This window comes from Conger conger, chromosome 8, assembly GCF_963514075.1.
Source record: "Conger conger chromosome 8, fConCon1.1, whole genome shotgun sequence".
Taxonomy (NCBI): domain Eukaryota; kingdom Metazoa; phylum Chordata; class Actinopteri; order Anguilliformes; family Congridae; genus Conger; species Conger conger.
Window position 1 is genome coordinate 5748815 of NC_083767.1, and position 15154 is coordinate 5763968.

General features: G+C 45.1%; 1 protein-coding gene across 1 annotated transcript in view; it reads left to right on the forward strand.

Moving 5' to 3' along the window:
* Window positions 1–15154, forward strand: part of LOC133135222 (receptor-type tyrosine-protein phosphatase delta-like) — a 452453-nt gene that overhangs the window by 411119 nt on the left and 26180 nt on the right. Inside the window, exons 31-35 of the mRNA XM_061252069.1 lie at window positions 1701–1715; window positions 4607–4719; window positions 8311–8352; window positions 8925–9022; window positions 11981–12104. Coding sequence (XP_061108053.1) covers window positions 1701–1715; window positions 4607–4719; window positions 8311–8352; window positions 8925–9022; window positions 11981–12104 — 392 coding nt within the window. The remainder of the gene's footprint in view (window positions 1–1700; window positions 1716–4606; window positions 4720–8310; window positions 8353–8924; window positions 9023–11980; window positions 12105–15154) is intronic.

Genomic DNA, 15154 nt, shown 5'->3' on the forward strand with positions numbered 1-15154 from the left:
ATCTGGTTTCACTGACTGCGAATCCTGTGGACCTACATCCGGTCACTGTTCTGCTGCGAGAAATGTGTGCGATGGAAAGGTTAGAAACGCCGTGTTCGTGAAAGAGGTCAGAGGAGAAGGGCCAGACCGGTTCGAGCAGACAGGAAAGCAACAGCAACTCAAATAGCAACAGGGGTATGCAGAAGAGCATCTCTGAACACACAACGTATCGAAACATGAAATGGATCGGCTACAGCAGCGAGGTATGAGTCTAAAAAATAACTATAATAAATACCTAATAAAGTGCTCACTGAGTGTATATGTATTATGTTCAAATCAAAATGAAAGGTAACAGAGTTATGGGTGATTATAATCTGGAAATCTGATTTTAAAATGGATAAAGGTTCACCAAAGTTAGTTCATAGGTCGTCTCTAGCATTGCCATGTCAGAGTAAAATGTTCATGCACTGTAAAAACAGAACAGAAAAATAAGTAAATCTCACCAAGTAATTTAGTCTTGCATTGAAACTATTTCTTTTTACATTTTTGCTAAATAAGACAAAAATATTGCCAGTGGGGTAAGACAGTTTGACTAATTTCAAGATTTGCCAATGGTTAAAGAAGATTTTGTCAAACAAACAGTAATTTAAAACAAGCTACTATTTTCTACTTGAGAGAAAAAATAAGATCTTAGATTTTATTACTCTAAAATACTGGTTTAGACGGTCACTTTTTGCAGTGTGTGGAATTGCAAGTAGAGGAAAGGTACAATCTATAGTCGTCAGCCCTTAGATATTTATCTGCATTTTTATTAAAAATCTATTTCCCATCCCCCCCACCCCCCAAATCACTCTTGCACACCTGTCACCGAGCAACGTGCAAACTGTCATTCACGACCCAGGGAGACGGAATGCTGCTAATTCGATTAGCGCTGGAACAGATATCAGCTCATCAAGCTGAATTCAGAGAAAATTGTGCTTTTCCCGGGGAAAATATTGCCTCTTTTTAGATTTGTATTATTGCACAGTATATTGATGCTTTGCAGGTTACTCCCGCTGGGAAAACAGCAGATTTTGAATATGAATAGATTGAATTAGCATATGTCATCCTTCTCCTGCGATCACATCCTTGACAGGTAGAAATCATCTTAGCAATTTATCGTGTTGTACCTGTGAAATATAGCACAGAGCTCACATAAGCACAAAATGCACCATCAAATTCATTGTATTTTTTCCACTTTTATTTCTTTCTTACTTTGATACATTTGTACATTGTACATGTTGAGCAGCACAGTCAAGGTGTTATTCCTCAAATAATGTGTTTTTGTGGGTGTAAAAAAAACCCCAGAATGCACAGCTGGGACCCCTCTTTCGGGATGCACCTGGTATGAAATGATAGTTCCGTGAGAACAAGTGCGACCTCAGGCTGTGGAACGGAGTGTATTGCCAGTGGAGGGGCGAAACTAACGCGGCTCTCTAGCCGAAACTATTTCAGTTGCGTTGCAGACGCCGTTCTCGTTCTTCAGCTCTCCCCTCTCTCCCCCCCCCCCCCATCACAGTTATGATTAGAGCACGTTACGCGTTGTACGAGCCTCAGATAATACGTTTTGCTGATCGTAAAGAGGACGGTGACAGAAATACCCTGTTGTCATGGCGAAACGTTACACCGGCCTTGCCATCTAACGTCTTGCTTTGTCCCCCCCTGTCGCTCACCAAATGGAGCAGCAAACCAGACAGGTAAGAGGAGACGCCGGCAACAGATGAAGTCCCCCCCCCCCTCCTACTCCCCCCCCCCCCCCCAGCCTCTTAATCCACAACATCGCAGCTGTTACCTCACCCCCCACCCCAGATTTCAGAGCAGAAGATTCCTTCAGATTCATTTTATCCCTGTTTGATTTTTTTTACCCCTGGTGTTCATCCCACCCACCCACACATACACGCGCACACTCGCACGCAGACACACGCATGCACGCACACACACACACACACACACACACACAGCTTTCGGCTGTTTGCCGTGCAGATGTTATTGCAGTGGAAAGTGCACTTTCGTACGCCAGTGGTGAAAGAGTGGACAGCGCTCTGTCGTCCTCTTCTCTCACTGCCGGTATGACTGAAACATGGCATCGGCAGGAAAGACGTTTGCCAGCTGGTTCTTAGTCGGTGTATTTGTGTACACGGCGTGTGTTGGGCAGCCGGGAAGGACAGGTGACACAACACTGATGGAATGCCAGGGGCTTGCTGTCCATTTTCCTCACTTATGAAGCTCCTCCACAAACGGGCGGGCCTCACCTCGTTTCGCCTGCGCCTCATCCTTAACAATCGAGTGTAAACTGTGGGTACTGGTGAATACTTCAGAAGTGTGAATATACTCCCGGTTGTTTTAAGATGAGCTAACTGTTGGACGCTACAAAGCGAGGCTGTCTAGCTGTTAATGGCCCGGCACGTATATATATTTATAGTTATTCACATTTATTTTTAACTACTGGGTTTGAAAATGAATGTAGCTGTCGATTCCTCTGTTTGTTTTTCACATGATCCCTGAATTGGTTGTGCTGTAGCGATCCGGCGGCCTGTAAAATTGCCTCTAAATTGTTATTGCTTTTGAAGAGGTTATCGATTTGCTTGCTTTCACCATGGCTACAGTATGTGATTTTTTTTTGATAAGAGGTTATCTTGTTCTTCTACACTTTTATCCGTATTCTGTGGATAGGCTAAAATGTCCCGAATCTTAAGATTTTGTTTTGTTGTTGTTGTCAAAACACGAACCGTGACACAATGTTGTCCATGAAGTCATAATATTTGACAGTTTGACTGTTTAAATGCATCGGGTCAATTGACTTGATAAACATATCTCCTTGCTAATGTTTTAATGAAAAGGTACAGATATATACATTAAACCCAAGATACCATCTAACATGTTTACATTTTACATCCAAAGTGACTTACAAGTGCATAGGTTCTTCCACAAATGTATCATCATATGAAGTGTATCATCTAAATAGACCCAAAACCCAAAATCGTCTCTCCATCATTCACCCTGTGTAAGAGAGTCTACTCTAACATGCCCCAAAAGAAGTGCATGCACTAACAGTAACCCCTTACTTACAGTATTTCTGGAAATGGCATGGATGTTAATGTTAATAAACCACAAATAGACGTGCGTATATTTCTTCAACAGCATGACCTCTCACTCGAATTTGCTCTCCGGCTGGGAACAGTCTTTGTGCCGGTACTGTGACAGTTTTGCAGCAGTCGCTGCACTTTTCTGCATCCAGCCTCCAGGCATCTCATTCTGTCCATTGTCAGTTCCAGCTTGAATCCCGCCATGCAAATCCCGCCATCGTTTCCGCGGCCACGCCAGTGCCAGTACGCAAGCCATGGCATGAGAGCACCGACCTACTCCTCTGCCCAGTTAACAGGCTCATTTAGAGAAAAATAAACACGCCGAGATCTTCCATAGCCTGAGCCTGATGTTCTGAACTATCCTCGCCATCACTTTTAGGTTTTTTGTATTTTAGCATCACTTTGATTTGCTGGTCGTGGAGCACAGATAACCCTCCATATTACCCATGTTCATTTTGCCTCCCCAATGGGTGATCTCACAGCGCTTTGACCCGTCATAACCTTTATGCCGTTATTTATTTATGAAAAATGTTTCCCTCGAATTCACTGGAATTGCTAGATAGTGATTTCCCCCAATTTCTTAGCTAGCCTAAAAACTATTGATTCCCATATGTTTTAAGTGAAACACAATTTTTTTAGAATTACAGAGTACCAATCTATTTCGCAATAATTAACTTAATACTCAATATAATTGATGTAATGTAAGTGTTGCAAACCAGCTAACCAGCACATGAGCAAAATACACATCTTTTCAAAAGGACTTTCCCTTTTAAAGCTCAGTCTTTCAACAGTGGTCGTCCAATCAGAATGGCATCCATCTATGAGAATTAGAACATATAACAAATACAGCCATGAAATACCCTTAACAATATGAACAGATCTCACGGAGGATATGGTTTTACAGAGATTTTAAAAACCTAGTAGATAATCCAAAGTAGATCTGCAATATTATTTCAGGATTAATATTTGTTAATGTATGTGGCTTTGTCTAAACTCATGAGATCATTCATCTGCATATAAGCCGTAAATTCCATGACGTAATTTGAAACGTGTCACTCGTATAAGTGAGAGTATGTTACAGAATGTTTTGCTTTGCTTTTTATAGTCCATGTAAACAGTGGAGATATGTGAATATTTATATGTAATATTCACAAAGACTGATTCACTGCTCACTAACCCACTAATCCAATGAACTTTTTGCTTTGGTATGACCCTATGTGTAATGGCTACCGTCCACTGGGTGGAGTAGGGCTTGTATTTTTTGGTTAGTTCAATGATTGTCACATGATCCAGATTCACCAGAACACCAGTCCCTATAGATAGATAGTTTATTATCTTGTAAGTTGCATTACAAAAAGAACCATTAAAACAGCAATATGTTATTCTCTTTATTCATAGTAGTAGTAGTAGTAGTAGTATTTGTAGTAGTATTAGTATTAGTGTTGTATCTCTTCATAATGATCTTTTTGTCTCATAACTACTTTTTGTCTTCATCGTTTCAGGAAAAGGGCCGAGTCGGACGGCAGAAAGGGAAGTCTTCCCAACAGCAAGGAGATCGCCTCCCATCATCCCACCGACCCCGTGGAGCTCCGGCGCCTCAACTTCCAGACGCCCGGTAAGGGCTCCGCCTCCGATTACCCACGTCTCCCCGCGCTCGAAACCCGCCGCGCACCTGAACAGGTTCCTGGGGAATTTAACCGCAGAAATGTCCGTACGAACTTCAGCTTCCCTCAGCGAGAAAAAAACAACAACATTTGATAATAGATGGAGCGAGAAATCAGCATATGCCTGCCCTTCTGCGGAGTTACAGTGTTTGTGTATATTTTGGCACATTTTTGTTAATGTATTAAAAGTTACCGTACCGTTAAACATTTTACACAGAATGAAGCTGAATGGTTTTCCGGCAATTCAGCACTTTTTTTATATCTGGGGAAATATGCTGGACAGCGTTTCGGAAAGTTTTGTTAAATGTGCTTGTCCACCTATGTACTGTATTGTACCTCAATATGTGGTGATTGCCCTTAAATAAAAATGTCATTTGTCCTGTTGCCTTGTGGGGCCCCCGTGATTTGACCCAGCACACCTGTGAAAGCTAACGTCACCTCTCCGGGGACCTGTAACAGCGTACGGAGCACTGACATTTAGCGGGGAATTGCGGGGCGAATGCCGTGCGCGCGTAAGGTCACACGCGGGTAATGACCGGCCTCGGAAGACCGGCGTTCCGAGGAAAAGCGGCTGGTCGGAGCCGACAGGGCGGTGACAGGTGGGAAAAATATTCCGAGACGGACGTTTCCACCGCCGTCGAGAATTCCGCCGATCGAAACCGGCCTGTCTGGGGCCTCTCCGGAGAGGACCAGCCCCTGGGAGCTGTGGAGGGTAGGATTGGAGAAAGCAGCAGTCGAGCTCATGTCAAGCACTTCCTCTGCTGACCGGGGAACGTGGCAGGGCTTCCTGTCTATCTGACGGGACGTACTGTAGCTGTGCCTGTTCGGCAGAGAGGAGCTGACATGCCTCAAATTCAGATGACCTTCAGTTGGCCAAGCTTCAGGACACTAGTTTCAAAGAAATTCATGATTTTCAAATAAGCGTGGACCAAATTCAATTCAATTCAATTTTGTATAGCGCTTTTTACAGAAGACTGTCCCAAAGACGCTTTACAGAATAAAAGAAGGGAAGACAAAAGGGGGAAATACCAGCTCTGAGCCCCCAGACAGCACATGAGGAAAAAACTTCCCAGTGGGGAGAAATAAGTGAGAAAGTGTAATAGTTAAGTACCTCACTCAGAAGGTACAATTGCTGTGACCCGCCTGAGATTTGAACCTGCAACTGTAATGACTACACCATACCTCCCTGCCCTGTGAAGTACCCACATCATCCCTTCCCCCGGCCTCATCGATGTCTAAATCAACAACTTCCCCCATTTTTCAGGGTTACCCGTTGGCTGCTTGTATTATTTGACAGCTGTGCTAATCATGTGGTAGCATATGAAAATACAGTAATTCTTCCTCAGGAAAACGGGGGCGCAAGCATTCCTTTAGATAGGACCGTCCTCACTCGTCAAAATCCCCCTCTTCCACTCAGCCTCAGATCCCCCGATCGGCCTCTTTGTCTGTGACCCCCGAGACCTCGGATCAATTCTACCCACGATCTTCCACTCAGCGTACTCTCCACTCGTTACCTTACTTAGCATTCATTTAGCAGACGCTCTCAGTGTAAGGGAACCTAAGCGCAGAGACATGATCTGTATCAGCAGTAGGGCTGAACCAGACTAACAGACTGTAAGTCAGCTCTAAGGTTAGTGCGTAAGCAGCTTCACCACAGTGCGGATACTGAACACATAGATTACATCCGTAACAAGCCCCTAAAAGCCCATAAAAACACCATTAAAGTCAACTATAGGAGTGCTACTGTACCTGTAGGGTGGGGGCCGGAGTCTCGAACAGTCCTCTGTTCCTTATTGGATGAGCCTACTTCTCTGCCACCATTCCTCTGTTCCTTATTGGATGAGCCTACTTCTCTGCCACCATTCCTCTGTTCCTTATTGGATGAGCCTACTTATCTGCCACCATTCCTCTGTTCCTTATTGGATGAGCCTACTTCTCTGCCACCATTCCTCTGTTCCTTATTGGTTGAGCCTACTTCTCTGCCACCATTCCTCTGTTCCTTATTGGATATGCCATCTTCTCAGCCACCTCTGTAGCTAGCATCAACAAAGATGGTAAAGGAGAAAGATGCCAATCTCAACTGTCAGCTCCTATTCCGCTTTTGCCTAGCCACACGAGAGACTGGGCAGTGCTGTGAGCATGCCTAGTCAGTCAGATCTACTGTTCCTCTCTGAGAAAAGCCAGAGAAAGCATTCAGTCTCAAGACATTACGCATGTGTGATGTTGGGCAAAATATAGCGTTAAAGCAAACAGTACAAAATAACAGCTCATCACTAGAAACGTTCTCCTGGGGACCCATTGTAAGAACAGCACCAGGTGCTGCGTAAGCAGATTAAAGTGCGGAGCAAGGTTGGACCTATCGCTAGTATTGCTCTCTGGCATGAAGGTGCGGCCTCCGCCCGGCTCCAGGACCCGTGTTACACTTCCTGCAAAGGGCCCTCCATGTTGGCGTTGTGCCATGACGAGTCCCCGCTCCGTTGTGGGCTGAAGAACTGAAGTGTTTTCAGCTTTTCTGAAAAAAAAAGGTGGCGAAGCAGCGCTGTTCTCGTCGAGAGGAGAAAGGGAGGTTTTCCATCAGCCGATGCCCACTCCTGTTATCGGCATCGAGATGAACGGACACGCACACCTCATGACGACGATGAAGAGCGGAAATGACACGGTGCTCTCGTTTATGAAAACTGGAGATTTCCGGAGCGGATTGGAGTGCTCCTGTGTGCCTGTTCGCCTCCCTCGTGGGTCAGGGGCTGTCCTAAATACCTGTACCATCCCGCCTGCGTTCACCTGAGAGCCCCATGGACCTGCCCACATCTTTCACCGCCAGCTGTGATTGGCCCGTGCTGCTTCTCCCCGTTCGTGTGGGTTCATTATGGAAAATTACGTCTGTTTGGCAATTCCATGGTAATTAGAACTGCAGGATATCTGCGTGGTGAAGTCCAATACAGCTACATAAGAGACTGACGTACGCCACTCAGGAGGAAATAACTCCTATCAGCCTCTGTTATGTAGCTGTGTTGGGCTTTACCACCCAAATATCCAGCAGATGGTTTTTGGAATCGTGGAATTGCCCTGAGGTGAATTCAGGCTGCTGAAATATTTGAGGCTGAAATATATCTCACTTTGCCATGAAAACCCTCAGAATTGTGTTTTAAGTGTGATCATATTGGTTTATTGATTTATTTATTTTACTCCTTGGTAATGTTTTTTCTTTTTTACACGCATAGGATTTTAGCTTTGTAGTCTTTGCAAGTGCATGGATTTTTGCAACGAGTGTCAAGAGGTCAGCATGAAAATGTTTGTGTTACTAACACCAGCTACAGTGTAAAATGTAAAAAAACAAAACGGCTGGAGTGTGAATCTGATAGCATATGAAATCTGTTCTGCAATATGCACTGTGCTCATATCTGACTGTGCTTCTACTTGTTAATTTTTTTTTTTTTTGGGTTTTGTTCGTTGATTCGTTTTATTATTTTTATTTAAAAAGTGTTCACCACATTGATGCCGCGTCTCCCAACTCTCTATTCATCCCGCCATTTCCTTTACAGGTTCAGGTGTCTCCGGTTACCACGGTAACCTCCATTTGTCAAGTTAGTTGGTCTTGTTTCTGCTCACGTCACGCCCTTTTTTGGTGTTTACACCCACCCCTTACCTCTTTCTTACTCAGGCTTGTAGCCAATCCCACGCCATGTAATCCGTTCAACATCCATGTCAAATCATTGCAGGAGGGCGGAGTTTGGAATGATGACACAGTGACATGTCATTACTCAAAGCAGACGTCGACATCGGGCCTAACTTTTGTGTTCTTACTTGTTTGTTTGTTTTTTGTTTTTATTTTTTTAATTGTTTTTTCGTTGTTGTTTTTTTGTTCGTTTCTGTTGTTTGGTCATGCTAACTTTGTCGCTGCTTGGTGCAAATAACATGTTCTTTCACAATAGGAATGTACGCTTGGGAAGTGTGCTTGGTGACTTCTCATTGGCTTCAGTGTCCATCCCCAAAGAGCATGCCACTGCTTTGAGTGAACAAACTGCCTAACAAAGAGTCACCTTTCCATTACTATTTTATACACATGCTACTTCTAATATGTGACTCACTCCTTTGTGCTGAACCGCAGTTGTGCCGCGTCAAGTTTTACTCAAAACGCCGCCATTTTGTTCACCAGGCATGGCGAGCCACCCGCCTATTCCCATCATGGAGCTCGCCGATCACCTGGAGCGCCTGAAAGCCAACGACAACCTGAAATTCTCCCAAGAGTACGAGGTAAATGTCACTTTTGCCCTCGTCTGCATTCGAGATTTTAGATTTCAGCGGTGTCTTGTTCTGCGTTGGCGCTAGGATTTGTACTTTTAGAGATTTTCTTACCCGGGTGGCTGCAGATGAAAATTAGATATGGCGCGAACTCTGGTGTTTCAGCTTTTGGGCACGGTCCCTGTTGTATAAAAAGTATAAAAGAAAGTACCGGTATGTCTCTGTGCCACAGCTTTTGAAATTGATTGATGCATTTGATTAATTTTACTGTTAGTTAAATATAACCGCACTGATTGCTGCCTCCCAGGTAGTGTATAAAGCCCCAAGATAGCCATGTAAAGACTCTGTCCCTGTAGCCATAACCCGGTCATTGCTAAAAATTCATCAACCACCCCTCTGGGCAGAATTAAGCTTTCAAACTGGACATCCCCTTCGTTGGACTCACTGCCTGCAAACAGACTTAACAGGGAGTGTTTAACGCTCCAAACAGTGTTGGTTCCGAGTCGACGTGAGATGTGAATCCAGTTACCGCGCGTAGCCAAATGGCACCGCCGCCTCCACTCTCTCGGAATTGCAATCGCTCGCTGGTTTAAACGCCGCTTCTCTGAAAAGGTCAAAATGGCCGCGGCGCAGTGTAATCTCATTAGCTCCCGGAGTCGGCCGCGCGTGTGGCCGAGGATTCTGGGAAGTCACCGTCACAGGGAGTCCGCTGACGCCGTGTATTAGCACGCGCGTAATCCCGGTTGACGCACGATTCGGACGGATGAGGAAAGCCGCAGCAAATCGTCTTCAGTCGACCGGGCCGGTTGCGATTGCAGGGGCTCTGGTTTTCAAACCGACGTTTTTTGTTTTTCCGCCTTAGCGTGTGCAGCCGTGTGCTGTTTAATGCCTGGAGATTGGCATCTTCCCCGTTTCCCTCGGTGCTGATTGATTTGAGGACACCGTAGGAATATGCGTCCTCCTGATAATGCCCTGCTGTGTGGGAAAAACGCAAAAGCGGTGTCTGCTGATTTCATGACTTAGCTGATCTGAACCAGGCAGGTACAATAATCAGTGAAATCGGCTGGTGTAGCGCACCAGAGGAGCGAATACCTGCAGACACTGCGGCCCGCAGGACGCAGAGTTGAGTATCACTGCAGTAGAGGTACAGAGTAGAGGGTCTTAAAACTGACAACAAAACAAAGCCTGTGGCTCTGAAGACGTCTTGCCTTATGGGGGGGAACTGCCGTTGCATATGATGGTTTGTTGCCGGGTGACCCAACCGTTGGTCGTTTATTTCTTCTCTACTTGTCGTTCCCATGTATAGCGTTCTAACATTGACATGAGAGGGGTGGCTTTTACAGGGTGAGTGTTTGTGTTTATGATTAAATCCCCGTGGTAGCTGTGTACTTATGTAGCTTTGCGTATTTCTTAATGCACATACTGTTGTTATAGGCTCCGTGACATGTAGCCATTATTTGGCTTGCAAGCTAATTTGGCAGCAATTTTAAAGGTATTTGCAACGTTCTACTCTAGATCATGGACAGATAATTGCAAATTATTTTCCATCCATTTTCGTTCATAGTAAAATAATTAGCTGCAGGAATTAGAAGATAATTATTCCAGATAGCAGAGTTACCACAGCGTACGTGAACGGAACGGGAGGGGTAAAGTGTGAAGAATCAGCCTTTCTGCTCGTGAAAAGAACTCGGCCTCTGATCAACTTGCTGAGAATCGGCCTTTCTTCCCAGAAATGAAAGACGCAGGAGCGCAAAATGTGAAACTTGACCTACAAAAAAAAGAGCGCCCGCAGTCAGCTCTCAAAAGAGCCGTTTAATATGATTGGGGGAATTAACGGAACATAAAAACCTCTTCAGCACCAAAAACGCTGGCCCACCTGAATCACATACTAATGCGTTTTTCCGAGGACGGCGTCTCGCCGACTCGATGGGAACAGATTGCACTGGGACGAGTGCAGCGGCGGACATTTCCGCATTATTTACTGTAATCAAGCTGCAGCACCACCACTGGGCGTGATGCGTGAGCACGGCATCACAATCGAGCACACCGCAGCCGGGCGGCTCTCTCCGTTACCGTGCTTGGACTGCGTCGTCTCAGTCGTCGTCATAAATCCTCAGGCTGGAAGTAATGCGTTTTATCTCCGGAATAATAACGCCGTCCATTAAAACGGCACATCTGGATAATCAGGATGTGTCTGCGGTCCTAAAAGATAAAAAGGAATCCAGTGTAAATGTATGTATAAATAAAAAAACAGCACGATGACCTCTAATTTATGTGCCTGTGTGCGTGGGCCGTCGGGAGCATGTGCATAAATAATTGCTAGCTTGGTGCATACGAATGAAATCATGTCTAGAAAATGTGGCGGAAGTCTCGAGATGCTAAGTTTAGCAGCGCTGGTCGGTTATGTAAAATGGCCGTCATGGGGAAGGAGCGCCGGACGGTTCAAACGTCAAAAATAGCAGCACGTGGAGTCCAGCCGGGCCTGGCACTGCGCGCCGGGATTCCTGCAGGGCTCTGCTCGTTCAAAAAACAGGGGCAGTTTGTTATGGTACGGACACTGATATGGCATCGAGGAATGGAGTGGTTTAATGTAATCTCTGTTAAATGGTGTTTGAGTTTGAGTTTCCACGGTGATTACATTACACTCACTTAGCCCACTTTCTTATCCAGAGTCGCTTACAAAATGGAGGACATCAGTTTTGGTCTCAGTGACTAAAAAAGTGCAGTACCACCAGTGGGGAGAAAAATCCTTAAGTGGCAGTTATTGGTACACAGCAGAGAGAGATGCAAATACCAAGAGGGTACACTTAAGTATTTTTCTCAATAAGTTAAAACATAATATATAATATGTTCTACTTGAGAGGGAAAAATAAGATTGTATGTCTTGTTACAAGACTAAAACAGCTGTGCGGGATGGGGTCTTGTGTAATATTTTGGGTACGGCCTGACGTGCTCTGTCTTCCCTTCCAGTCTATCGACCCTGCCCAGCAGTTCACGTGGGAACACTCCAACCTCGAAGTCAACAAGCCAAAGAACCGCTACGCCAACGTCATCGCGTACGACCACTCGCGCGTGCTCCTCTCCGCCATCGACGGTAAGCTTCCCCGTGCCTCGCGCCCGTCCAGTACCTCTCACACACTCATTTTCCACTTCCCTTTTCCCGTTCCCTCATCTGTGCCCCCTTGCCACGGAACATTATCATATTCAAAGGTGCCTGGTGCGACCACCTTTGTGCCTTCAGCGGGTAATTCTGTTGGCTGGCGGCCATTTTGTGTGCGGACTTCACATTCCGTTTAGCTCCACTTCAGACCGTTTCCATGCCTCCCGCTGGGGCCTGCCGGGTAATCTATGATTGAAATAACAACCGGGGTCAATTTTATTTATGTCTTTCAATTTGTCGAAATGTAAGGCCTCAATCAGCTCCTTCCTTAGCCTCCGTCTCCCCGAGGCCCAAACCGAATGTTCTTTCAATCACAATTCCCGCTCCTCGTTCCTGACGCAAGTCTGTCGCTCCTTCTCTGAACCTTATCTGAGACATCAGTGCGTTTCCCATAACCCGGAATGGACCGGAATGGAATTACCCTTTCTCATTTCTCTCCCTCTCTCCCTCTCTCTCTCTCTCTCTCTCTCTCTCCCCTGAGAGGAGTGTGAAGCAGCGCTTTGAACAATGCCATTAACCGCACTCCCGTAGGTAGTGACTCGTCACCGCCGGGCACAACCTTGGGGATCAAGCGGGAGTGTAGATTCCCCCCTCTGCTCCCCCGATACATCTTCAGAACAGCTTTACCCTTTCGCTTGACAAGTGCCTGGTCCTCAGGGCAGAGACCTTAACCATCATCCTGCAAAACCTCACACTCTACACCCAGTACAAGTGCCTGGTCCACAGGGCAGAAACCTTAACCATCCTCCTGCACAACCTCACACTCTGCACCCAGTACAAGTGCCTGGTCCACAGGGCAGAAACCTTAACCATCCTCCTGCAAAACCTCAGACACCCACTTCAGCTCTGCCACGAATACTCCTCAGATTTCAGTAACAGTCCCTGACTAATCCCCAGCTGCAAGTAATAAACATTCTGTCAGTTTGTAGTCAGAATAATTTGGAGCCTGATTTAATTTTGACATTGCGTGCCTCATTTTTTCTCCAGATTATTACTTAGTGAAGGAATAATGTACTTCATTGAAGAGTGTAGGTGTGGCCCTTTTTTGTACTTTATACTCCAATTCATACTATCACTCCTAGTGGTTTTGTGTTCTTTTTGGGGTTTTTTGTTTGAAATAGATGTGTAAATAGGGAATTAAGTTCCAACTGGACGCAAATAGAACCAGTTCTTTTAACGAAATTGGAGGTAAAGTTTACTGTATACTTTTTCTCTACTTTAAGTTTATGGAGAAATGGAAAATAGTGTTTCCAATTTCTTTAGAAAGACATTTTGTTTATATTTTTAGTTTCAATGGGAAATGTACAGCTCTTTCCTGTTAAAGAATGGCCAATGGCATAAATATTAAAAAGTAAACATAATATTTCCCACAGAACCCCCTTGCCCATTATCTCCATATAGATAGCTCTTTAGGTGTCTTGTGTGTCATAAATCGTTTGGCCTTTCAGCAGAAGGGCACACAGAAACATATTCCACTTGAGCCCTGCGATAGCGGATTTAGCATGCGGCTAAATATAAATAAGCTTCCTGGTTCTGCATGGTAGCAGAGGGGGGTGGGGAGGTGAACAATAAACTGTAAAATAAACACAAGTGATGTCGTAAAGAGCAGAGGCAGTTCATCCCGTGAAAGAAAAGTAAAGATGGAATCCATTAACTGAGCGTAGACTCCACTGAACATCCTCTCCACTCTGAATAGAAGGCAAATATTCAGTGGCTTTCAGTGGCTTAGGTGGGCTGGCCCTCTCAGCCATGGATCACAAAGACAAATGGCAGCTGGGGCCTTTTGTGTACCGACAGTTTAGCCGTGGGCCTTTTCCATATATCTGCTACACGAGGTTATGTCGTTGAACAAGCGATGTTTGCTTTTACTGTTTCAAATGCTCTTGTCTTTGTTTTCTCTCTCTCTCTCTCTCTCTCTGTCTCTTTTCACAAATTGCTCGTTGGGCCGTACTGGCAGATTTTTACCAGGGACAGGGCAGTTATATCAGACAGCCTTGTCATCACTGTCAGTGTTATATATGTGTACAGCGTACTGAATACTAATGGCCTCTTCATGGGTCAGAATGTACATGGCTGAAGATTGATTTCTCTCTGGCGGTGATGTCAAATATAGGGCTGTAGCCACTGTTTGCCCCTTGCAATCCGGGATTATTATATTTTTTGGAGATCATTAAAAATGGAACAAAAACACAATTACCTCCCTACAAAGGTACCTGTCACTCAGTCTGGCGAATACTCTGCTTATGTAGTAAATGGTCAATGGTCTGCATTTATATAGCGCCTTTATCCAAAGCGCTGTACCGTTAACCCATTCACACACCGATGGAGATTGGCTGCCATGCAAGGCCCCAAGCACCTCGTCAGGAGAATTTGTGGGTTGGGTGTCTTGCTCAGGGATACCTTGACACCTTGGCGGGATCAAACTCCTCTGACTGTCAGACGACTGCTCTTACCACCTGAGCCAATGTCACCCCCATTTTGTGAAAGAGAGGCTTTCTGTGCTCTCAGTGTGGTGTGTGAGTGAAGCCATAGCTTCTCTCTCTGCTCTAGAAATGCCCCTACTCTACTCTCTCTCTCTCTCTCTCTCTCTCTCTCTCTCTCTCTCTCTCTCTCTCTCTCAGCTGTTCACTGGTTATTATGATATTAGTTTAGTTTAGTTTTGGTATGCTCAACCATTTCCTGCTGCTTTGCTTTTCCTTTTATGCTGTTTTGTGTATGAAAGAATATATGCGATATAGACAGAGTTTATTCACATGTTTGAAACAGAAGAATAGACGCACAAAATAGCAGAGATGTTTTTCAGTGGAAACTTCTCTACGTGCGAGACGGAGAGGGACACGGTGTCTACAGTCTGTTTTCCGTGGCCCCACTTGGAAACAAAGAGCCGGCAACCAAGAGGCAACAGAGATTTCTGGAATAAAAAACAGCTGTGGGGGGGGATTTTTGATGAAAATGCATTCTGCTCTCTTTCTCTCCCTCTCTCC